The sequence below is a fragment of the Corythoichthys intestinalis genome, chromosome 22, assembly GCF_030265065.1.
Source record: "Corythoichthys intestinalis isolate RoL2023-P3 chromosome 22, ASM3026506v1, whole genome shotgun sequence".
Classification (NCBI taxonomy): Eukaryota; Metazoa; Chordata; class Actinopteri; order Syngnathiformes; family Syngnathidae; genus Corythoichthys; species Corythoichthys intestinalis.
The window spans coordinates 35533254-35559647 of NC_080416.1; the positions used below are offsets into that span (position 1 = coordinate 35533254).

Genomic DNA, 26394 nt, shown 5'->3' on the forward strand with positions numbered 1-26394 from the left:
TTGAAGCTTGATCATATTTATTCAACGTGTTAGGATAAACATTCAATAGAAAAAGATAAGACTGAATAGTTTTATGTTTGACAATTCAACACAAACAGCAGGTATGGTCATAGGCGTTTTTGGCCTTTACACATACTATGGTCAAAACAGGTTATATACAGTGCAAAATAGTGAGAAATGTTTTTATATATATCATCTAACACAAAAAGGGTTTGGAGGATATCTCTTTGTGAAGTTAGGTGTTGTACCCATCACCTTATCAAAAGTATATACCTACATGCAATCAAGCTTCTCGAACACACATCTACATAAAAATTGAAAAGATTATAGTAAAGAAAAATATATATATAACATTAAAAAAAAGGATTTTAAAAAATATTGACAAGTAGTTCAGTTCAATTCAAAATTTTCAGACACGCGACCCAATAAAGTTTTTTTTTTTTTTTTTTTGCGCACTCAATAAAGCTTGAACAGGTCACGGAGCTGCGTCACACACAACGTCACACAGCCTACTCTCGCCGTTTGCGCGCTGCCGTCACTTCCAATCGCCGAGACGCCGACTCATGCAAAGAAAAAGACAACAAATACGCCTCATCTTCTTCCTTGAGTTAATTAAATAATGCATTAGCTTGCGCTAAATATAGTTTTATATTCATTCTGCACGTTTCAAAGTCGCTCGCTCAAACCAACCGGCCGTTGCTTGCGTCGCATGCCTCCCTTTCATTAGTTGGCGCCTCGTTGGGAAATTTATTAAAAATGATCACATTCGGTTCGTCCTTCTTGACATCTGAACGGCTCTTGGGATATGTAGTCTTTTGTGCTGGTTTCGGTTTTGAAAAAGGACAAGAAATGATGGAAATATGGAGATAGATACATGGTCCATGCAGCGTCTGAATGCATATTTATAGGTGCAATAAAACTATAAAACTCAAATGACATTATCTCCCGTTTTTCTTGGTCGATTGACTTCAAATAAAAACTGGTGTGGACATCAACTTCTGCACTTTCAAATGAGACCAACCAGCGTTACGTGGGTGACCTAACTACAGCGTGACGACGCTTCAAAGACGATATGCGTAAACGCGTCGCTGTCGACACGTTCGGTGTTAAAGGGTTAATGGAAAAAAAGTATAATCCAACCTTCAATACAAGTGCATTTATTCAGTGGGGAAAAAATCCCACATAAAGAAATACTTATTTGACATCAAATAATGTGTGTCACAATTATTAGCACCTCTGGTGTTAATACTTTGTACAACCCCCTTTTGCCAACAAAACAGCACCTAATCTTCTCCTATAATGTTTCACAAGGTGGGAAAAGACAGAAAGAGGGATCTTCAGCCATTCCTCTTTGCAGAATCTCTCTAAATCATCCAGAGACCTGGGTCCTCTCCTCTTCAGCTCACCCCACAGGTTTTCAATGGGGTTGAGGTCTAGGGACTGAGATGGCCATGGGAGGAGCTTGATTTTGTGTCTGGTGAACCATTTCTGTGTAGATTTGGCCATATGTTTAGGGTCATTGTCTTGCTGAAAGACCCAGTGACGACCCATCTTCAGCTTTCGGGCAACAGATTTTGATTCAAAACGTCCTGGTATTTCAAAGCATTCATGATGCCATGCACCCTAACAAGGTTCCCAGGGCCTTTGGAAGCGAAACAGCCCCAAAGCATCACTGACCCACCCCCATACTTCACAGTGGGTATGAGGTGCTTTTCAGCATGCACATCTTTCGTGGCACGCCATACCCACTTGGAGTGTTTGATACCAAAAAGCTTAATCTTGGTCTCATCTGACCAAAGCACACGGTCCCAGATGAGGCCCCAATACCGCTTGGCGAACTGCAGACATTTGCGTTTATGATTGTGAGTGAGGAAAGGTTTTCTCCGTGCATGCCACCCAAACAACTTGTTGGTGTGTAGTAGACATGTGCCGGTTACCGGTTTCACGGTTTACCGTGGTGTGAAAACGTTGCGGTTTCAAAACCACTAAAATTTTCCGTCATACCTTAGTACGGTATTCGCTATTTTTCACGTGCCAAAATGTAGCCGAAGTGGCTTAGTGCGGCAGCGCTCACCCTTCCCGTTTGTTGCCGTGAGTGTCAGTGACGCTATTCTGCTAAACAGCCAGCAAACCCAAAAACAAACCCTCGAAACACAAGGCGTACTTTTCTTCAATTTATTGAGCTCTCAAATCGTGGTGAAATATACAAATGAATACATTTAAAACGTTATACAATTGTATTTTTCCAGGTTCAACAGGATAGCAGTAGCACCATGAAAAAGGTCGCCAAAAACAAAACATACATTTTCCTTTCAAATTCAATATACAAACTAACTAAAACTTACAAAGACGAATGTTAGCCTAGGCTAAGCTGGGAGAGCAGCTTCATCGACGTTTTATGTCTCACAGCCGCTGAGTGAGAAACAAGCTTGAATGAAGGGGGGGAGAAAAAAAGAAAAGGATCGCGTCAAAGATTGCTAATTGCGAAAGGAGGTCTCACTCCTCACTTTTTGTTTTAGATGAAATCTTGAAACCTCAACAATATTTACATTTTTAACTAACTTATTAACTTATGAATTCTTTGTTCTTTTTAACACGAAGGCATGACATCATGTAGAAGAGAGCTGACACAGTGGCTGAAAATGGCGAAACTTCAGCTTCTCCCCCTCAAAAAAAGTCATACAGTATATATTTTTAATTTTATTTAGAAGTTTTTTTACTTTTTTATAGCAATTATTTTGTTCTTGCTCTATTATTGAGCAACTTGAGCTCTGGCTGTGGGTATAGTCTAGGTTCTATTTATTTTAATTTTATATGAAATATTTGTTATTTTTTGTTAATTTATTTATTTTCACATTAATTTATTTTCACATTATATTCATGTTCCAATTTGCAAATATGTTCTGGAAAAAAAACCTGTTCAATGGAAAAAAGTTTTTTTTTTTTTTTTTTTTAAACCCCATACATCTCAAAATTTTGGAGCTATAATTGCAATACCGTGATACCGTGAAACCGCGGTATTTTTGCTCACGGTTATCGTACCGTCAAAATCTGATACCGGCACATGCCTAGTGTGTAGACAGCACCTCATACCCACTGTGAAGTATGGGGGTGGGTCAGTGATGCTGTTGGGCATGGAAGGCTAAGTCAAAGATTAAAGAGCATACTACAGGAGAAAAAAAGTCTTAAATAGCATTATTATATGAATTAGAATCATATTTTGAGACGATTCGACTATATACAATAATTTAGCAAAACGCAGATGACGAGAAATTAGTCTTTTAATCTGTCGGTTAGCCACGCCTACCATTATAGGGCTCTGGCATCCCCAACAGGTGGATGACATCACCGGGAGACTGGGCTCATTGGTTTTACTATTCAGCACATTGAGGGGAAAGTATTCAGAACGAGGAAAACGCGACGACGAGAGCCGCAAAATGTCATTGTTTCAGTCTCTCTACTCCAATATTTTTACAGGATATTCTTTTTATCCAAGTATTTTTCCCCAATAGCTAAATAAATGGCTTGAGAAAGGAGCAGTCAGCCCGTCGAGGGGGAACTATTCACAACGAGGAAAACGCGACGAAGAGAGGTGCAAAATAACATTGTTTCTGTCTCTTTACTTCAATATTTTTACAGGATATTCGTTTTATCCAAGTATTTTCCCCAATTGCTAAATAAATGGCATGGTCATGACAAATAACAGTCTTGTGCTAAATGGAATATGGAATAATAAAAATGCACTTATTCAGGACAACATGGCAAAATTACTCCGTAATGTTCAAAACTGTCGATTTCACCTTTACTGTCGCACCTCCCGAACGATATTATATGACACCTAAATCGGGCTTATGTCATTTCCCTTCCCCAGCTTTGGAGAATGTAAACAAACCAAGAGGCGTGACAGCTAGCCGACATGCTAACCCGAACCGAGTGATGTTTCAAAATCTTCGAAACGGAAAATCACACATAACTAGCCCGGATTATTTGATGTGACGACTGGGTTGACGATTGTCTTCGCGGATCGGCAAACCGCCCGGCGGAGAGCAATTTACAGCTCGTTCCCCGGAGGAGGGCGGCTGCAGTTGTTGTGCAGCTAACGTGCAGCTAATGTGCATGAGGAGAGCTTTTTACATGCCTATCAATGATCAAATATAAGTAGTCCTTTAGTTAAAGAAAGTTTGTAGTGTTTACTTTGTAATCGCTGTATACGTATTTGACATAATATAAAACAAAATGTTTTCTCACTTCCTTCTAAGTCCAATGGTCCCACAGTAGTAGGGTTTGTTTTGGCCGATATCCACGGTGAATGGGAACATTTTGAAACTCCAAAAAGGCGCCCACGCCTCTCCCTTATAGACCCTACTCACATGACGTCACAACCACGCCCACACGCCATATTGTCCGTCTACTCGTCGTTTTGACGCATTACCGCTATCTAAACATTAATAATCGTTAACATTAATAATCAAAATGGTGAAGGCGTGTGTGGCGGTCGGTTGCAATAACAGAGAAGATAGACGGAGAGACTTGAAGTTCTACCGTATTCCGAGAGACCCGGAGAGGAGAGCAAGATGGAATGCTGCAATTCGACGAGAAAACTGGGCTCCAAACGATTACCACGGATTATGTAGTAGTCATTTTATATCTGGTAAGATGCATTTAATATATATTTAGAGGGTTTTGGGCTGACAACCACAATTAAGATCATTGCGAGGCTAATCGCCGACAACATACAGTTTCAAATTCAAGATGCTTATTTCTTCCACCATCATTACATTTTGAATAATATTTAGCTGGTACCAAGTGAAAGAAGCTGGCCTTGTCTACGGATCATCAGTTAAACAGGTGTGTCCAAACCTTTTGCAAAGGGGGCCAGATTTGGTGTGGTAAAAATGCAGGGGGCTACCTTGGCTGATTTACATAGAACAATATATTTAAACAAATGTTAGCAAGCCCTTCTGTGTGTCGCATTTGCTTTATTATTTTTTTTAATTCATAATTTCAACAGTCTCGTCTTTGTGGCGTTCTCTTTCGACACTCGGGCTCTTGCGAAATACTGCTGCTGTGAAATTAAACTAGCTTCCAGTTGCTATAATTTCTCGCTGCGTATCTTCCCTGTAATGTTGTCGCGCATGTCAGCGTGTCTTGTTATTATCGCGTCACATCGAACTCTTTGCAAACAGCGACTGTCTCTTTGCGAATGAGGCAGACACAGTTGTTGTGTGTTTTATTGAAGAAATACAGGGTGACCCAAAAAAAAGTTTACACTCAGTTGACTGCTTGTTTAAAAGCCATTGAAACATATCTACTGGACTGTCTCAGAAAATTAGAATACACAATATTCTAATTTTTTGAGACAGTCCTGTGTATATATACAGGACTGTCTCAGGAAATTAGAATACACAATATTCTAATTTCCTGAGACAGTCAGGAAATTAGAATATTGTGTATTCTAATTTTCTGAGACAGTCCAGTAAATAGGTTGTCATGCTTAAGTGATTCATTAAGGTCACTCAATGCAGCTGGTAATCTCTCGTCTCTACAATTCCTGTGCTTCTGCTGAAAATGAAGAAAACTAGCTGTACCTGAATTGCTGCGTGCCGGTCTGACACCTACTGAGATTGCAGCAAATCTGAGAATATCCAGATGTGCAGTCTACAAAGTTAAAAAGAAGCTGAAAGATATTGGAACAGCCTCACGAAAACCTGGGTCTGGAAGTGCCGATCTGTGCGGACCAAAAATTTGATTGACAAGGTGATATGTGGCCACCCCAGAGTCCAGATCTCAATCCCCTGGATTATAGCATATGGGCAACTGTGGAGGACAGTGCCTGTAAGAAGCCACAAACTTCTGTGGCAGCCTTGGAGAGGTCCATTGTTAGATCTTGGGAAAAGATGACAGCATCCTACATAAAGAAGACCTGTCAAGCGTTCCGCAGGCGCCTGGAGGCTGTTGTGACACTTAAGGGAGGACACATTGAAAAATAGAGTGTACTGTACATGCTCTTTACAATAATGTATAATTTGTGATTAAATTCTAATTCTAAGATGAATAAACATGGCATTTAAGTTGTATTATGGCAGTGTAAACTTTTTTTTGGGTCACCCTGTAGTCCAATATCTACCTATCCTTGAAGCGTCGGCCATCGGTCACCTTTTTAAATTTTTTTGATTGTCGCCATTTTAGAAATCACACAGGGTAATAGAGCAGGGCGGTAAACCGAAAATTTACCGTTACTGAAATTCTTCATGATGACCGACATAATTTTGACCATGTCGGTAAATTCGGTAAATTAATAAAAGAAAACCATCTTTTCATCCCGCTTTGACTCTGTGTTGTTCGGCTATGTTCATTCCCCTTTAAGAAAGCAGACAGTGTGCTTACGTATGGAGTCACGTGGTTTTCAGGAAGCCAAACAAACAGAAGCCCGGTAGACTAATGCTAGCGGCTAACGCTACAAGTAAACGGGATGGAGTCGGGCTTAAGTTAGCTTCTCCAAACTTTCCCCCGACATTAAGTAAACTTTTGGCAGGTTCCAGACGGGCTTTCACCCGCTGTCCTCCCTGGTTCGCACGATTTCAGGAGAGGATGCTTTCAGAGCTTTCTTCTGGTAGCCAAGCCACAGGCTAACACTAGCGGCTAACAGCGGCTACAAATGAACGTGATGGAGTCGAATAGCGGCTCTAACCTTGTCGAAACGGCTGAAATTAATGAGTAAACTGGGCACGGACTTCATGTAGCAATCATTATGTCGCGTTATTTGGCATCTCTGTGTGATTTCTCTGAAAGCTTTCATGATGGTAAAGCACTCAGCATGAAGTATAATCCAACAGTGAAGCCTATATATAATAATGGCCACAGCTATTTTTCTGTATGTGTTTGCTTTATTCTGCCATCATAAAACCCTAAATGTTTCAGTGGCATCAGAGCAATACAGCTTTAATCTGGTTGTGTCTGTGTGGGGGGTGCATGTATTAAAAATGTTCTGGAAAAAGAAAAATGAAACCTTGACGTAAACACTTGTGTTGAATAATTATGTCACAGCAGCCATTACCAATAAGTTTTCTGAAATGTACTGTTAAAGCTGCAAGTCATTTGTGTTAGAATGACATGTTTGCACAATCGTCATATTGATTATAATGTTGTACATTTTTCAAGTCATACAAGCTGTTATAAATGTTCACACTAGAATTCTTATTGTTTGCAAGATTTTTTTTAAGACTTAATGTTTAAACTGCATGTGCAATTGTTAAATTGAAAGCTGGTAAATACATTTAATGAGAAACGGTTGATTTGTATTCCATGCATTGATTCAAATTTCCAAATTATACAGTATAACAGTCCGCTTGGGCGAATTTATCGTCATTTATCGTTATCGAGGTAAATCTGCTCAATTTATCGTGATACATACTTAAAGCCATATCGCCCAGCCCTACAGGGTAATGTTGCTTAGAGTGCTGCTCTTAATGTTTTTCAAAGTTTCGTGAGAATAGGCCGAGTTTCTGTGGAAAAGATAGTTGTAGATATCAGGGTAGCAGATGTCAGGCAGAGAGGGCGAAGACAGCGGGTCGAAAAATATCGATTTAGGCATCAAATATGGATCTGGCGAATGGATAGACTGAAGCTTTTCCACATAACACCTTCTATGCAACGCATCCAATGAGTTTACAGCGTCTGAAAGCACTGGGGCTTCTATGAATTGCTCTATAAACTGAACGACTAATCGAAACCATTGAGAATAGGGCTAAACAGCGACGGACAATATGGCGGCCGGATACAGCGATACGTCATTCTGTGACGTCGGTGAGTAGGGTCAATAAAGCAAGATTTTTCTGCAGCCGTTTGGCTGGCATGATGCGAAAAATAAACGTATTAATCCGCAAAATCAGCTGAATCCTTAGTCCTCATACACAACAGTACGGCTGTATAGTGAAGACCGGAGCCGGAAGTCACTCATTTTCATGGCGCGGGATTAAAAAAACTAAATAAACATAGCGATCGCTTCCACACACATCCAAGCGGTCCATATCATTCAGGAGCATAAAATACCGCGTGTATTATGGAATAAACATGCTTTTTCGTGTCATATGCACTTTAAGCCTTATGTGAAAAATTCTGATCTCCTTTAAATTCAATTCTCTGAAAGTCAATTACAGTGGCGACAACAAATACTTATCAAATATCAAATACTTGTTCCTATGTTGAGGCAGCAAAGGGCGAAAAATTGGTAAAAAGTAACTGATAAATTACTTTGAAAGTAACGTAGTTACTTTGATAATGAAGTAATCGGTTAGGTAACTAGACTACTTTTTTGAGGCGTGATCAGTAATTAAATTACTTTAAGTAATCGGTGACAACAATCATGCTAACGCTTCAAGTTAGTTTAGTGCAGACATGTCCAAAGTCCGGCCCGGGGCCAAATGCGACCCGTGGTCAAATTTCATCTGGCTCCCAGCCTCGGTCTTAAAATCAATCACGTCTGGCCCGCACACACTTAATAAATTGGTCAGCAGTACTGCTACCAGCATTTGAAGTAGCTTACACACTAAATTTACCCACTAAAAGGCAGCAGCACTCTAAGCAACTTTACCCCGTGTAACCCTTCCAATTTTCTGAAATGACGACAATCAACAACAACAAAAAAAAAGTTGACTGCGACTGCTGACGCTTCAAGGATAGGTGGAAATTGGACCATTTTATTACTAAACTACGCAACAACTGTGTCGCTGTTTTACAAATTCAGTGTGAGGCAATATTACCAAACAAGACACGCTGACATGTACGACAGGATTACAGGAAAGATACGCAGCGAGAAATTGAAGCAACTTGAAGCTAGTTTAATTTCACAGCAGCAGTATTTCGCAAGAGCCTGAGAGTCGAAAGAGAATGCCACAAAGGCTAGTTGCGATACTGTTGAAATTATCAATTAAAAAAAATAAAGCAAATGTAACACACAGAATGGCTTGCTAAAATTAGCTAAATGTATTGTTGCAAGATCGGCCCCCCCCACATTTTTACCGCACCAAATCTGGCCCCTTTGCAAAAACTTTGGACACCCCTGGTTTAGTGTGTGATGATCACTCAGCACAGACCTTTTAAGGCTAGAGCAACATGGCATAGCCAAGATAAGAAAACAAAACTTACAAAGCAGCACCTGACACGTTTCAGAAAAGGAGCCTGAAATGGGCACACACTTCAGCCTGTGTATGGGGCGAGTGGGGGGGGGGGGCAAGCATGTCACATGAGTGACACGAATATACACAGCTAAATGCGTTCTAACTACACATACAATAAGAAAATATCACACATTGTGAATTTATGACTAATTTTCATCTCATTCTCGTGTCGTCAGATGGCAACTGGCATCCATCTCGTTATGTTTTAGTCTCCCAATACACGTTCCCAGCATGCCATCGTGACGTCATCATCATGAAAAAATTGTTCCTTGACGAAATATTTTCGTTATCATCATCGTTAATGAAAACAACACTGGTTGGTATCTATCAATGCCAGGAACGTTTTCCCAAGCTGGCCCTTATTCTTTATTTTTATTGCAAGTTTTGCAAAATACTTTACTTTTAAAAAAGCTCCTATAAGTGAAATGATCACAAAAGTATAAATCATCTTTTATTCACAAAAACACAAAAATCTTGGTTGCATAAGATGTGAACTTAACTTGAAATTGAATTTTTCCATCTCGAGGCAGGATGGTTAATAGCTTAAATGTTCAATTATTTAGTCAATAAGGCATGTCAGCTAAACTAATTTACTTGTTCTCTGGAGATTTTTACATTTGTACATTTGTAGGTAGCCGAGTAATTTAACAATCTACAGTCGTGTAGACTGGGTCACCATCAGTGTTGTTAATAACGACGTTAGAGTATAACCGTGTTTCTAATGGGAGTTAAAATTGGCCAAATATCTCCCCTTTGTTGATTTGAATAAATTTTCTGTTGCGAAATTCTTTATGAAGTGTTATTTAATATGTATCGGTCTGTGTGTCCAAAACTTGTTTTTAAAATGAGAAACTCTGTCAAAGGTCTCAAAATGTCTATTTTTAGCACACATGATTTAACTTGGGGGTGGCGGCCCCATCCTTTGGGGGTGGCGTAGCTCAGTGGTGGAGTTGTCCCTCCCCCAACCCAGAGGTTGTGGGTTCGATTCTCCACCCTGATGAACTCACCTAAGTATCCTTGAGCAAGATACTGAACCCCGCATTGCTCCTGGTGCTGTGTCACCAGTAGGTAGATGGCAATGTAGTGTAAAGCGCTTTGAGTACCTTGAGAGGTAGAAAAGCACTATACAAGTATGACACTAGGGCTGCAGCTATCGAATATTTTAGTAATCGAGTAATCGACTGAAAATTCTATCGATTAATCGAGTAATCGGATAAAACAAATATATTTTTAGGTGAAGAGCAATTATAGATTTACATGAGAAAACAAGACATTTTATCATTTTCAGTCAATCAATGTCTTTATTTTTTATGTATATTGTTGAAAACAGCGAACAATTGCATCTCAGATGTAACTAGAATTAAAAAAAAAAAAAAAGACTAATTCACTGCTTTCACTCAAAAAACCTTTAGATCTTATTTACAATATATAAAATTAGAATACACAATATTCTAATTTCCTGACTCAGGAAATTAGAATATTGTGTATTCTAATTTCCTGAGACAGTCCTGTATATATACACAGGACTGTCTCAAAAAATTAGAATATTGTGTATTCTAATTTCCTGAGACAGTCCAGTATGTATATATATATACACACACCTAAAAATGCCTTTACGCTTGATAACACACATCACTTAAAAGTTAGGATTTTCCCCCACGTTTTTCAATTGAATTTCTATTTGTGTCAAGCCATTTTTAAGTTCTAGTTAAGGTCCTGATAGGATTTTGAGTTTTTGCACTGTTCAAAATAAATGTATGATACAGGCTGTATTGGAGCACATTAGGGACTAGTGCTACTTGGTGTTTTATCCAGCAATGACTACTGAGCTAAAATTGATAGTTAGCATTATTGAGTTTTTATTTGACACCCTTATCACTCCACAACGCTATGTTATGTTAAAGCCTGTATGTAAGACACGTTAGCCACGCATCGAAAGTGGTTTTAATTGATTGAAACCTAGCCCTCCGCAGGGCTAACGTAAGATGAGCTAGTAGTGACAGTAACGTTAACCTTATATATTAGCGCTTAGCGCTTTTTATTAGCGCTTAGCGCTCTACTGCTTTAAGATGGCGGCTGTTTGCTAACGCTGCCCAGACGCGGCCTAGTCTGTCATTGCGCATCTAGTTCAACATACATGTGATCTCTATGAGACTTACCAGACGCTAGCTGCAACTAATGTAGCATGTGCGGGCTAGTATTTAGCAACGTCGGCGTCGTTTGTAGCGGTTGTCGGCTGCAGTAAGTTTTTTTTTTTGCTTCTTCCTCTACGCACGTGACATCAGCGCGTTGTCCCGCATTAAAAGTAGTCCGAGCAAAACGTGATGCTTAGAGCTGTCAAAATAAACGATTACTCGAGGTGAATAAAACTACTCGGATCAGTTTTTAAACTCGAGTTACTCGAGTTGCTCGAGTATTCGTTTCAGCTCTATATGACACCATTTAACTTGCTTATAGATAGGCCTGTCACGATAATAAATTTTAGTCGGCGATACATCATAAATTATAGCGATAGTATTGCCCCCCCAACCCCAATTTTTTTTTTTAAACCAATTTACTAAAACACAGTGAGAATACAGTATAAATTAATAGATCAAGTACACCCATTTAATGCAATATTTACTCTAAAATTAATAAATACTTAAGAAATCACAACCAAAAAGAATAGACCATGCCTCCATTAAGCAGAAAAAAGCAGTAATACCACACAGAAACACAGAATAAATAAAATGTCTTTTTCAAGACATTTTAAATTAAATTGCACTTCAATAACTTCAGCATTTAGGCGCATAGGTAAAAAGTCGCAGTTCCACAAACAATTGCACTTCCACAACAGAGAAAATAGAGTAATAAAGTAGCAGTAACAAAAAATTGGCTTCAATAATTTTCAAACAACATTAAACAGAGGTAAAACAGTCCCATTTCTTCAGCATTGTAGCGGACTACACTTTCTGTGAGGGAACATCATTTTGCGCTGTCTCGTTTGTATTTCACACGTCAAGCGAACACCTCTGTAATTGTTGAATGACGTGACGAGGAAGGTTCCGCTTGTTGTGATGCAGTTTGCTGACCAAGCAGTGTAAACTAAAGAATATTTCCACACTGGGGCTGTGGTGTTTGGCTTGGAAATCAGGATTTTCCTTCCCTTTTTGTCTTCCTCACTTTGCTCGCTCATTGCTGTGCGCCGACTGTGCACTCGGCCCCGCCTCCATCCATTGAATGATGGTCAATCGGACTCAAATGTGTAAAACGAACATACCCAGAAGTCAACAAAACAGATTGAATCCTCGTCACAGCATATTGCGAAGCTGGAAATAAGGAAGCCAAACTTTTAACAGCACGTCTACCGCACATCTGTCACGCACGCGCACGCATTTGTACGAGGGGTGATAAATTGCAGCGGGGAAAATTACCGCCTTCATTTTTGTTTACCGTGCTGAAATGGAATTATTGCATATCGCGACATGCTTCCATATAGCAGACATGAAAATGGGCCAGGGTTTAAAAAGGTGAGAAGGGTGTGGAGGAAATATGTTCCGGTAAGGCTGTCCCAAACGACTAATTTTCTCTCGATTAGTCAGCCGACTATTTTTACGATTAGTCGACTAAAAAAAAAAAAAAAAAAAAAAAAAAAAAATTCATTTCTAATTTAGCAATGACATTTTTGTTGACGCTTATTAATTCACAAAAACATTTTGGAACACTTAAATTCTTTAATAAAGTACAAATAAACATGTAAATAACAATCACACATAAATGTTGGGGTCAAATGTTGATAGCATTTACTAGTGCAAAAGAATGGAATGGAAACAGATTCAGAACACTGACTTCGTCTTTCCAACATGACTCAAAACAATTCTTAAAAGAAAAACCTAGCATTATTATTATTATAATATACTACTATATATAATTGTATTATAATAATTATAATATTATTGCCAACCATATTTTTCAAAAAGGTTGTGATTTTAAAGCTATTCTTAGTGTAGAATCTGAATTCTGTAGCATTATAGGATTTACAGTGCCTTGCAAAAGTATTCGGCCCCCTTGAACCTTGCAACCTTTCGCCACATTTCAGGCTTCAAACAAAGATATAAAATTTTAATTTTTTGTCAAGAATCAACAACCAGTGGGACACAATCGTGAAGTGGAACAAAATTTATTGGATAATTTAAACTTTTATAACAAATAAAAAACTGAAAAGTGGGGCGTGCAATATTATTCGGCCCCCTTGCGTTAATACTTTGTAGCGCCACCTTTTGCCCCAATTACAGCTGCAAGTCGCTTGGGGTATGTTTCTATCAGTTTTACACATCGAGAGACTGACATTCTTGCCCATTCTTCCTTGCAAAACAGCTCGAGCTCAGTGAGGTTGGATGGAGAGTGTTTGTGAACAGCAGTCTTCAGCTCTTTCCACAGATTCTCGATTGGATTCAGGTCTGGACTTTGACTTGGCCATTCTAACACCTGGATACGTTTATTTTTTAACCATTCCATTGTAGATTTGGCTTTATGTTTTGGATCATTGTCCTGTTGGAAGATAAATCTCCGTCCCAGTCTCAGGTCTTGTGCAGATACCAACAGGTTTTCTTCCAGAATGTTCCTGTATTTGGCTGCATCCATCTTCCCGTCAATTTTAACCATCTTCCCTGTCCCTGCTGAAGAAAAGCAGGCCCAAACCATGATGCTGCCACCACCATGTTTGACAGTGGGGATGGTGTGTTCAGGGTGATGAGCTGTGTTGCTTTTACGCCAAACATATCGTTTTGAATTGTGGCCAAAAAGTTCAATTTTGGTTTCATCTGACCAGAGCACCTTCTTCCACATGTTTGGTGTGTCTCCCAGGTGGCTTGTGGCAAACTTTAAACGAGACTTTTTATGAATATCTTTGAGGAATGGCTTTCTTCTTGCCACTCTTCCATAAAGGCCAGATTTGTGCAGTGTACAACTGTCCTATGGACAGACTCTCCCACCTCAGCTGTAGATCTCTGCAGTTCATCCAGAGTGATCATGGGCCTCTTGGCTGCATCTCTGATCAGTTTTCTCCTTGTTTGAGAAGAAATTTTGGAAGGACGGCCGGGTCGTGGTAGATTTGCAGTGGTCTGATGCTCCTTCCATTTCAATATGATGGCTTGCACAGTGCTCCTTGAGATGTTTAAAGCTTGGGAAATCTTTTTGTATCCAAATCCGGCTTTAAACTTCTCCACAACAGTATCTCGGACCTGCCTGGTGTGTTCCTTGGTTTTCATAATGCGCTCTGCACTTTAAACAGAACCCTGAGACTATCACAGAGCAGGTGCATTTATACGGAGACTTGATTACACACAGGTGGATTCTATTTATCATCATCGGTCATTTAGGACAAGATTGGATCATTCAGAGATCCTCACTGAACTTCTGGAGTGAGTTTGCTGCACTGAAAGTAAAGGGGCCGAATAATATTGCACGCCCCACTTTTCAGTTTTTTATTTGTAAAAAAAGTTTAAATTATCCAATAAATGCTGTTCCACTTCACGATTGTGTCCCACTTGTTGTTGATTCTTGACAAAAAAATTAAATTTCATATCTTTATGTTTGAAGCCTGAAATGTGGCGAAAGGTTGCAAGATTCAAGGGGGCCGAATACTTTTGCAAGGCACTGTACACATTACAGGATTAATTCTGAAGTATGTGGGATTAACTCCAGAAATTGTTATTTATATGAATGTGACATGCTTTTATTTTGAAATGTTCACCGGACGTACGTTCGCTAAACCACTAACAGCTTCACACTTTGCAAAAAACACTTTTCGTCATTGCTTTTTTTTCATTTTTTTCATTTTGTCGTTGCAAATGCTGTTAACCAGCGATTTTAATGTTTGAAGTGTCACCTTTCAACCGCAAGTTTGCATTTTGGAAAAGACTGGCAATGTTTTATAGCAGGCTAAAGTAGGTTGTCTTTTTTCCCCCCGTTAGTCTCAATATAGAAATGCTAACATTTACAGTGTTATTATTTTGTATATCTGAACTGTAATCCTACAGTGTGTTGATTACCAATAATAATCTGTGAAATGAACTGGAGTCTTGTATGTCATTTACACGCACGCACAAATGTATGCATGCACGCAGGCACGCGGTGATAAAACGCAGCCGTGAAAATTATCGCCTTCTTTTTTTTTTTTACCTTGCGACAAATGGACTCATTGCATATGGCGACAGGCTTTGCAACTTCAATGAAACAATTTGTCAGTTAGATGGAATTACGACCCCCCCTAAAATTTTTCTCCTCGATCTACACAATTCACGTAGATTACCCTTTTGACTTCAAAACGGCGAATTTCGCCGAAAGGTGAGTGATTTTAATGCGTGATATAGGGTGTAAAAAATTGCCCTCCTGCTCACATAAGATATTTTAACTCGCGCTGATGTGCGGATGTCAAAACGAGTCAGACATATAGTCAAATAACAAGGATCGGACACTCCATCACATAAAGACTAAACGGATTGAACGAATGCCACAAAATGAAAGTTCTTCGGAGAGAGCCCCGCACTCCCCCGTGGGTGTTATTTTATTTTGACTAAATTCTTGTGATTTTGTCCAAAGTATGACTTTTCCTTTAAAGTGTGATAACTAAGTCATTTATGCATATTTTTTCACTTTCAACCACTCAAAAATGTTCATTGGCATCAGACCTACAGTTATTTATTTAATGCCCCATGGACATTAATAGCAGTATTATTCTAACAGCAAAACGAACTATGCCCCTATGGACATTAATAGCAGTATTATTCTAATAGCAAAACGAACTATGCTGTATCTACGTATATAAGTGCTGCAACGATTAATCGATTAACTCGAGTATTCCATTAGAAAAAAAGATTCAAATAAAATGTTGTTGCTTCGAGTATTCGTTTAATTTAAGTGCCGTTGTAATGGTTTATTTTGAAAGTGTTTGTATTTAGTTTTATTGATTAGGGTGGATACACTGCCCTCTGGTCTGCCTTTTTTCACACGGCTGAATCCAAATACTGTTAAGACCAACGTAAGCTAAGTTTTTGTTTGAGCCAATGTTTTTTAATGCATTCATAATTTAGTTTATAGGTATATTTCGCCGTTTTTTTTGTGGGAATATGTGTCTCAACCATTTTTAAAGAGCATTGTAAAAAAACTTTTAGCATTTTATAGCATTTAAGCTAGCTGACTTTTTCTATGTAAGTTAGCCAATTGTTCTTGTGTTGTACATAGATCTTCATTTAAAAAAAAATGTTTTATACCGTTTGAGGCTCAGCTCAGGTATTTAAATTTTTCATGTTCCTTATCCGATTACTCGATTATTCGAACTAACAGTCCATCGATTAATCGACAGCTAAAATATTTGATAGCTGCAGCCCCCCCACAAAAAAATATATACATATATAAATATATATATATATGTCTAATTTGAATATTTCATATGACATAGTTAGAGGCTTGAATAAGTCAATAAGTCATAACAGAATTTTTTATGCATGCCCAGTTTTTACACAATGGCAGTTTTCTGAATCAAAATTCTTTTCATTTTGTCCAAAGTATAGCTTTTCCTTTGAAGTGTAATAACTAAGTCATTTATGAATTTTTTTCACCTTCAACCACTCAAAAATGTTCATTGGTTGTTCAATGAACAATAAATGTTCAAGTTTTTTTGTTTTTTTTTAATGCCCCCTGAAGGGGAATATTGGAATGTGTTGTTTTCAACCCATCAAGCTGACTTCGCAAAATAGTGTACCTTAATGTATCTCAAAGGGAATGTGTTGTTCTTAACCTTAAGGGCAGCCTGACCACTAAGTCAAAGGCCCCTAGGGACCACTAAGTCAAAAGCCCCGAGGTACCACTAGGTCAAACGAAGGAGTAAGGATCCCCAGGTACGGCCTGACCACTAAATCAAAAGAAGGGAGTAAGGATTCCCAAAAGGCTAACGGCCATACGAAACTTCTAAGGGAGGCCAATTATTCTCGCCGTGTGTGAAACTCGAACGGGAGGGGAAGTTACGAGGCGCGAAACTTGTTATAAAGAAGCGACGGGGGCAGGTAGGGTTAGAGTCTGCTGTGGGATTACGCGCGGTCGCCCAGCCTTGGTATTTCTTCGCTCACTATTACTGAGGACGCCCGGCTCTCCGTCCTTCCAGCACACGGTAATGAGATTTATGTTATTGCATGTAATCTATGAGCTGAAATACAATTGTTGCTTGTACACTTTATACTGTGGGTTAAATAAAATGTGCCGCTTGTTTAACGCAGTGAAGTGTTATTGTTTGCTGTCCATGTAAGTCGCCGACGATCCGCGATCCTGAAGTTAATAATAAGTCATAGCAATTGATTATGAGTTGTGACTATTATATTATTTGATACTGTAATTGATTATAAGCAGTGTCTACTCAAAGAATACTTGTCTGATTGGATATAACAGACAAGTTAACCCATTGTAGCCTGGTGATTGGGTATCAGCCTCGCTACTATTCATTTTCATTGATACTGTGATTGATCATAAGCAGTATCAGAATTGTTTCAAAACAATTATGGCGTCACGGACAGGATTAATAGTATTGATAAATTGATTAGTATTGATTGAAATTGGCCATTGTAATTAAGTAATACTGAGAATTTGTTGTTTGGTAAATTGACTTGAGTAATACTGGGATTGTGTTGTTTTGGAATTTACGTATTACTCGACAAATTGAGTGAACATTCCGGTATATTTTTGGTTTAGCGTTATCAGTAGCGCGGGAAGTGTCGTCGGCGCGCGGGTTCGCGGCCCTGCCAAGCCAGAGAGGTGGGAGTGAATAGCGGGGCGACGCTGAACGACTATAAGACGTTCATGGTGACACTGAACGCTGTCGAACGCGTGAAACGGTATAGCGCGGGGACCGGAAGGGACCGGAAATTTCAAAGTAATACTGAGTGAGACGTAACAGAATAGCGATGTTTCAGAAATTGCGGAATTAATAAACATTGTCTATTAAGCAAAAGTGTGCCTGTTGCTTACTCACTGCGAACCTGGAAAATTTCAAAACAATTTTGGAGTTGTCGGACAGGATTTCCGGAGAACTGCGACTTGGACATGGCTTGTTGTTTGAGTAAAACTTTGGATGAACCCGAAGGGGGTTCTGCTGACTGCGTCTCGGGAGTGCCGGGGTGGGACAGTCGTGAGTATAGAGAAATTGGGAATTCTGCTGACTGCGTCTCGGGAGTGCCGGGGTGGGACAGTCATGAGTATAGAGAAATTGGGAAATTGTTAACGCGGAATGGGGGACGCCCTGGTCCGTGGGTTAACATGACAACAGGGGCCAGCCCGACGTCAGTCAAAGATTTACTGACTCAGGTTGTGGTCCGAAAAAGAGCGCCTTTAGGGGGTGTACGAGAAATGAGGTGGATTTGTGTTGACAGTTAGTTCGTCATTGAACTCAAATTGTATGTTTTTATGTTTGGTCTGGTGTGAGCCACTGGTAGAATGTATGGTGATTTTGATTTGTATTTGAAATTGTGCTGTCCTGTATGATAAGTCATTGGGGATGGTTGTTGTTGTATGTGAGGCTGCGTTGCGTCATGATTCTTTTTTGCGAGGCTCATGTGTAATAGTTGAACGTTTATTGTGTGTGTATAATTGTAGTTATTGTCGCGTGACTGATTATGATTTTTTGCGTGGGATCGTGTGTGAATAGCTGACCGTTTACTGCGCAAAATGGGAAGAAGGGAACGTTTTTCAACATGAGGAGTGCGGCCCTTCGGTGGCCCCTATTTGCAACATGGGGTCCTCGACGGCATTCGCTGGGTTTTTGCCCAAATTGATTATAAGGGGAGGTTGTAATTGCAGCTGGGAATATTCCAGCCTTTTCCTTATATTATTTAGGATAAAATTGAGAAACAAATTGGGAAAACAGGTAAAACAAAAATGATTTTGAAATGGAATTTCATTAGAGATAAGAATAGATTATTGAGCTCAAGTGAAACTTATAGAATGTTAAGGATAATTAATTTAATTGTCAACGAGTTCATGGATTAAACTGTGTTTAGACATTTGATTAACTGATTAATCGAATATGACTGAGGGTGGGGACAGCTGCATGCCAGCATCTGCCTGATCAACAGATGACGGTATTCCAGTTCCCGCCCAGAAGTTCAAAACAACAAGGATTATTGATAGTGTTGACAAATTATGTTAATGGGAACAGTGATAAAGTGATTATTCACCTTGATGCGGCTGTAACAGTTGAGGTGTGGTATTGGCAACTTAAGGGTTAATAATGTACACTTACTGTCATGAGTTGCTTTATTGGTAACTTGAACACTGTCATGAGTTGCTTTATTGACAACTTGAATTTGACTGTCATGAGTTGCTTTATTGATAATTTGAATTTGAAATTTTTTTTTTTTTTTAAGGAATTTTGAAGATACGAAATATTGTCTAGGCTTACGGCTTTTGGATCGCATGCTGATGGAATTTGGCTGTCTTTGTTCGGCTGTGATGTCAGTGGCTAATAGACAATTCTAGATTTTGTCGTCACGTGGAATAGTGGCCAATTTTGTAATGAGTAATCCCACAACTCATCGCATAGGAACTGCGCAGGAAGCCAGTATCATTAAATGGAAATGGTATTTATCGGAGCGGGTAAAACCAGGTTTGAAGGGAGTGTCTATGTTGCACGAACAGATTGCGGAAGTGACTGAGGAAGATTAATTGCCCTTCGAAGTAAAACCACTAACAGAATCACCTGTTAAACTAGGGCAAAAATGGGAAGACAAAATGAACGCATGGTTCACTGACGGCTCTTGTCAGTCTTCAGGGGGAAAGCGAAAGTGGAAAGCCGGGGCCTTTAATCCCCAAGCTGGGCAATTGCTAGAGGAAGTGGGAGAAGGGAAAAGTAGTCAATGGGCGGAGTTAAAGGCAGCACATATGGTCATCATGCAGAGTGGGCCCATGGGCGTGCACGTGTACTCCGATTCTTGGTCGGTAGTACAGGGGTTACTCACCTGGATGCCAACGTGGCATGCGACCAAGTGGAAAATTCATAACAAGGAAGTGTGGGGAAAAGAGTTGTGGGAGCAGATATGGGAAAAAACGCACGAAGTACCCGTTACTATCTTGCATGTAGACGCGCACACGAATCGGACAGATGCTGAGGCATTACACAATCAAACTGTTGATCAAATGGTAAAAGTAATGGCAATTGAAAGGGAGTCAAGTCCCGGGTTAGCTAGATGGGCCCATGTCAAAGCAGGACATTGGGGAATTCAGGGGACTCTGCAGTGGGCACGTCAGAGGGGGATTGACTTGAAACTTGATGATATCAAAACGGCAAAATTTATAATGTATGTAATTACAGTAAATTACAAAAGACGGAAGTGAACAATTTGGGGAGAGAAGTGAATATTCGCGCTTCGCCAAGTGGAAATAATTATAACGATTTTGACTTTGCGATGTTAGAAAGAAGGTGCTTTTTGTGCAATCAAAGGGTACATTTAGCCAGGGAATGTGAGTGGAAGACATACAGGACAACTTATAAAATTGCAGAAACTGCCGAGTACCTGTTCGAGCTACTCCGGGTTTACCTAGATCTGGATTGTCACTTAAAGGGGTAACTTTACTTGCTGGGGGTTATTGATGCTGATTATCAAGGCGAATTGGGGATTGTAATATACAATTTGACTTCAGAACCGTTTATTGTGAAATCTGACGGGAAAAATTGATACAAAAATGTGTCTGGTCCGAAGCGTTTGAAATCTCTTCTGCTTCTTCCAGCCTGACAATTGATAATGTGATGTGGAGGCGGTTTATTGGGACATCTACTGGGAGATCGCTACGGCTCTGCATGGTGGAGGACGCTCGGGGAGTCCGGTGTCCAAGGAAGGTCGTCCCTGCTCCTCTGGACCCCCCCCCGCACCCCCGGAGTCAACAATACAGGAAGGGTTCGCAGGGCTCCCATGGTGGCTGCAGGATGCGTCATCACGGTCACGTCTGAAACACCTGTCGGTCGGTCTGTGGCATCTCGACAACAAAACGTGTCACATGACCGAGGTCACGTCTGACCTATGGATCTCGAACAGCACGGAAGTTTGAGGGATCGGATGAATTGCTCCTGTTCCTTTGGATCCCCCTTCTCGTCCCTTTGCCCCCTTGTTTGCCCCCTTTGTCCCCAGATTGAAGAAAACGCACACGAAGATTCACTGGATCGTCTTGTTTCCCCCTTTCCCCACATGTGCCGCACGGAAACAGCGTGCATGGTACGACACCCTTCTGGGTGGAACCAGAACCGTGTTAAGCATCTCTAACACGATTGATGGAGAAGTCACCAGAACTATGTTGTCCAACACCGGAAGTGACATTGCGCACGGTCTCTCGACCGTAGGGCTTTGGATGCCCACATCTATCGCGCCTCATGAAGAAGCGGCGTCTTTATTCTTAGCACAATTGTCATGGGATAAAGGGATGTGGGATGCAACACAAGAAGTATTAACCAATATTTCTAATGCATTGAATATGACTGTGTGTAATTTACAGGTACTTAACATGAAGTTACACCTTTGACACAATCAGTGATAACTACGAAAATGCACTGGAAGGTTGTATTCCCTGTTTTTCCATCGTGTGCTCGAAGGAAGAGAGAGTGGTATGACACGTTGTTAGGGGGAACGGGAACGTTATTGGGGGTACCATTACCATTGATAATGAGGTAACGCGATATAAATTAGCTGGAACCGGACAGGGAACTCAGGATGCCTTACTAAAAGTAGGAATGTGGCTTCCTAATTCAATAGTGGGACAAAAAGAAAATGCTAAACGGTGGCAAAAATGTCTTTAAATGGGAATCAAATATGTGGAACGCCACTAGCGAAGTGTTAACTAATGTAACTAAACAGCTAAACTGGACCACATGTAGCATACAATACCTACATGCACAGGCGCAGAAGGACGAACAATGACTACGGGAAATTATCAGGAGTGGCGTACGAGTTGGAATATATCTTCGGAGTTATGGTTACAGTTACACTCGGAATATACGGTTTGTAATGCGACCGAATGTAGGGGATATTGGACACAATACACAGTAACCTCAAACGTTACCGTATGTAAATTCCAGGTATTACCCGTAATAACTGAACTAGGCTATTGGTTTTTGCATGTAGAAGGTGAATGGTTTAATTCGGGAACGAACCAAACCTTTAATACCGATCTTTGCGAGAACACAGATAAAGGACTAGCTTGTAAATTGCATCACGAATTTGTTAATCCTTGCTTAACAAAAGTAGACTTCGCCTTATGCGATTGGTCAAGGGAACCGAGTAGGGACATTTTGTGGCAGGTGGGACCACATACCCTTTGTGTGGCCACTGCCCAAAATCACTCCATGTTGCCAACGGTTCCATTTGTAGGATGCCTATGTAATGTTCGTTTCTTTCAGTGGGGAAACGGGACGTATTGGTTGACAAATTACACAGTTGCTAGCCGGTTTACGGCTGTGCAATGGGAAGTGTTACATACACCATGGCAAATCTCTTTGGAGCGTTTCAAATGCGCATTGGAACAATCCACTGAGATAAAGAAATTGATTAACTCACATGCGTCCAATGTTTCCCAGCTGATGGTATCAACATTAATGGCTAAAGGAGAAATTTTGCATGCTGCTAAAATTATTCAGCAACAATCTGCTCATCATTGGTGGGACATATTTACAGGATTATCACAAACTGCTAGGGTAACGCTGCTTCCACCAATGATTTTAGTCTTAATCGCTATTGCTTTAACTACGCTATGTAATATTGGAATTTGTTGCTATGTTAAACGTCTAGAGGACCAGGTTGCCCGGAAAATATATCATCAGTTAGAATTATGAGGGTACGAGTAGAAAAAATAAACTTGGACGGGGTAGATGCATGTGTAGCAATTATATTTACTGAAGAAGGGGGGCCTATCTTGGACTACCAAGATATGAGGGGTGGATTCTTTTATCGCCGTATAAAGCGCCACCCTGACCGTGTAAATATGCTTATAGCCACTGTGTATGAAATAGTAACCGACCATTATTCATTTGTCTATGCTAATAAACTAAAATTGTCATGAGGATAACCATTGAAGCAGAACATTGCCGCTGTTCTGTGAGGATTGATGCCGAGAGAGACAGAGGCAGACATCTCATGGAAATAATAATGAACTATGGGACCCATAGGGAACGGAACTTAGGGGAAATGCAAACCAGGCGAGAATTATATGAGGGAGTTGTACTATGGGTGTACGATAATTGGGGAGAGTTTGCACAAGGCCTAATGAATTAATCCGGACTCTGCTTGATGTGGTTGAAAGCACCAGGAGTGGAATGAAGGGGAATATTGGAATGTGTTGTTTTCAACCCATCAAGCTGACTTCGCAAAATAGTGTACCTTAATGTATCTCAAAGGGAATGTGTTGTTCTTAACCTTAAGGGCAGCCTGACCACTAAGTCAAAGGCCCCGAGGGACCACTAAGTCAAAAGCCCCGAGGTACCACTAGGTCAAACGAAGGAGTAAGGATCCCCAGGTACGGCCTGACCACTAAATCAAAAGAAGGGAGTAAGGATTCCCAAAAGGCTAACGGCCATACGAAACTTCTAAGGGAGGCCAATTATTCTCGCCGTGTGTGAAACTCGAACGGGAGGGGAAGTTACGAGGCGCGAAACTTGTTATAAAGAAGCGACGGGGGCAGGTAGGGTTAGAGTCTGCTGTGGGATTACGCGCGGTCGCCCAGCCTTGGTATTTCTTCGCTCACTATTACTGAGGACGCCCGGCTCTCCGTCCTTCCAGCACACGGTAATGAGATTTATGTTATTGCATGTAATCTATGAGCTGAAATACAATTGTTGCTTGTACACTTTATACTGTGGGTTAAATAAAATGTGCCGCTTGTTTAACGCAGTGAAGTGTTATTGTTTGCTGTCCATGTAAGTCGCCGACGATCCGCGATCCTGAAGTTAATAATAAGTCATAGCAATTGATTATGAGTTGTGACTATTATATTATTTGATACTGTAATTGATTATAAGCAGTGTCTACTCAAAGAATACTTGTCTGATTGGATATAACAGACAAGTTAACCCATTGTAGCCTGGTGATTGGGTATCAGCCTCGCTACTATTCATTTTCATTGATACTGTGATTGATCATAAGCAGTATCAGAATTGTTTCAAAACACCCCCTATGGACATTAATAGCATTATTATTCTAATAGCAAAACTAACTATGCTGTCTATTAGTGGTGCAACGGTTTGCGGTTCAAAACCGAACCGTTCGGTTCGCCCTGTACGGTTCAATACGCCTTTATGAACCGCGCCTTTTCGGTTTTGCAATTATTGTATTCCGAACGCTTGTGGAATGAATTGATCGAGCTCTGTGTGCCTGTGTGTGACGTGAAGCACCGCTGTGGAGAAATTCCCGCTCCGCAAGTAAATGTCGGATCGCTGTCAAGCTCCTGTGCAATAGAAGCCGAGTAACGCCCTCTCTTGCTTAAAAGTGAATTTAAAGTGAAACAAAGAAATCGCTATGGCGAGCGGTGGAGAGACCGAATTTTGAGGAAGCACCGGCCTCTTTCAAATCTGCGGTGTGGCGACATTTTGGTTTCCCCGTGGACTACTACAATGCGGAGGGAAAGAAAATATTGAAAAATAAAATTGCAAGCATTGCTCGGCGCTTGTTCCCTATGCTAATGGCAACACTTTTATAACATGACTCCGGCACCTCAGCCTGCATCACCCACAGATATCACTTTCTCAGGGCAGGACAACCCCGAAGATGACACCAGCAAAAACACACGACGGGCTTCGTTAATTTGTTTGCAACGCTTGACCCGCGTTACATTGTTACCTCGCGGACATATCTGTCCAACAACGTAATCCACGACATTTATGAAATGACACGCAAAGCCATTGAAGATGATTTCGCTAAAAGACATAGTTTCGCCCTGACCACTGATTGTTGGACGTCCCGTGCTACAGAGTGCTATTACCTAACTGTGACGGTCCACTATAATTCATACCTGTCAAGTTGTACGGTCTCGTCGTAATTTGTACAAGTGAGCTCTGATTTTTAAATGTGTACGTTCAACGTTATGTTCAAAATCTGCACGTTTTTCATGGAATACGTTTTTTTTTTCATCCGTTCGGATTTGGTCACCGTTTCTGCAACGAGACAATGTTCGTTAATACGTTGGTTGAATGACGCGAGAAAAAGTCAGACATGGGGAGGGAAGAGTGTTTGTTGAGACGCTGTAGCAAACGCGATGCTAGGCTAGGTGGCTCCAATATTTCCTGACTGTAGCCGACAGAATAGAATCTACGCCTACATATCTCATGCATATAGAACTACATGCGAAATGACAGACTCCGTAGCGTTAGTAAACAGCCGCCATTTTAAAGCAGTAAACTTCTCAGAAAGGCTCTGTTGTAGTAAACCTTCCGAGCGAACCTGAGCAACTTTTTATCTAAAACACTCCTAAATCGGCAAAATCTTGACTTGAGTCTATCTTTAAAGGATGAAACCGTTTTAAAATTTTCACATGTCCAAAGTAGACAGAAGGGAACTAATGCAAAAACGGGAGCAATTTTATCAACTTTAACGGTTGATTCACAACTTTAAATGACCTCCAAACATAGCAAAGGTTACTATGTTTTTTTTTTGATGAAAAAAAAAAAAAAACATGAAAGGTATCACCAGTTACTTTGCCAAGTAACGTTTTTACTACTGTGTGTGTATTTCAGTAGTCAGTCACTACACTAGCCAAAGAGCTAAGAGGCATTTTAACAGTCGAAAATGTTTACATTTTAAGTGTTTATTTCACTTTTTTAGTTTTAAGTTCGGTTCATTTTCGGTACAGTAAGAAAACAAAATGCAAAATATAAATGTGCTAGTTGTTTATTACACACCTTTGTGCTTTCAACAATGGGAACATTAGCCTATACAAAGCTAGAATTCTGCTCAAAAAGTAGCGGGTATTTAAAGATAATCCAACAACAATTTGCCTTTCAGTATTGGTCAGCTTTCTTTCTGTAAACAAGAAGAAAAAAGAAGTCCTGTGCTAAAGAGAAAAGCAATCCCAATGACAAAGATTTTAACATGTATTTACAAATGAAATGCCTCAATGAATCATTTTTTTTTTCTTATGAACGGTTTTCAAAAGCTTTATTGGTGGATTTTCTCAAGTTAAAGCGCCACACAGAAATTAATACATTTAACTG

At 40.2% G+C, this 26394-nt stretch overlaps 1 protein-coding gene across 4 annotated transcripts in view; it reads right to left on the minus strand.

The window, feature by feature from the left end:
- Positions 1–26394, minus strand: part of LOC130910394 (gastrula zinc finger protein XlCGF57.1-like) — a 71123-nt gene that overhangs the window by 19847 nt on the left and 24882 nt on the right. The window contains exon 3 of one of the 4 annotated variants that reach the window (XM_057827642.1): positions 659–2428. The exons of 2 other annotated variants lie outside the window; for them this stretch is intronic. In XM_057827642.1, coding sequence (XP_057683625.1) covers positions 2397–2428 — 32 coding nt within the window. In that variant the 3' untranslated portion in view covers positions 659–2396. Of the gene's footprint in view, positions 1–658; positions 2429–21302; positions 26204–26394 lie in introns of those variants that run through there. One more of the 4 variants, XM_057827643.1, reaches the window with a different exon arrangement.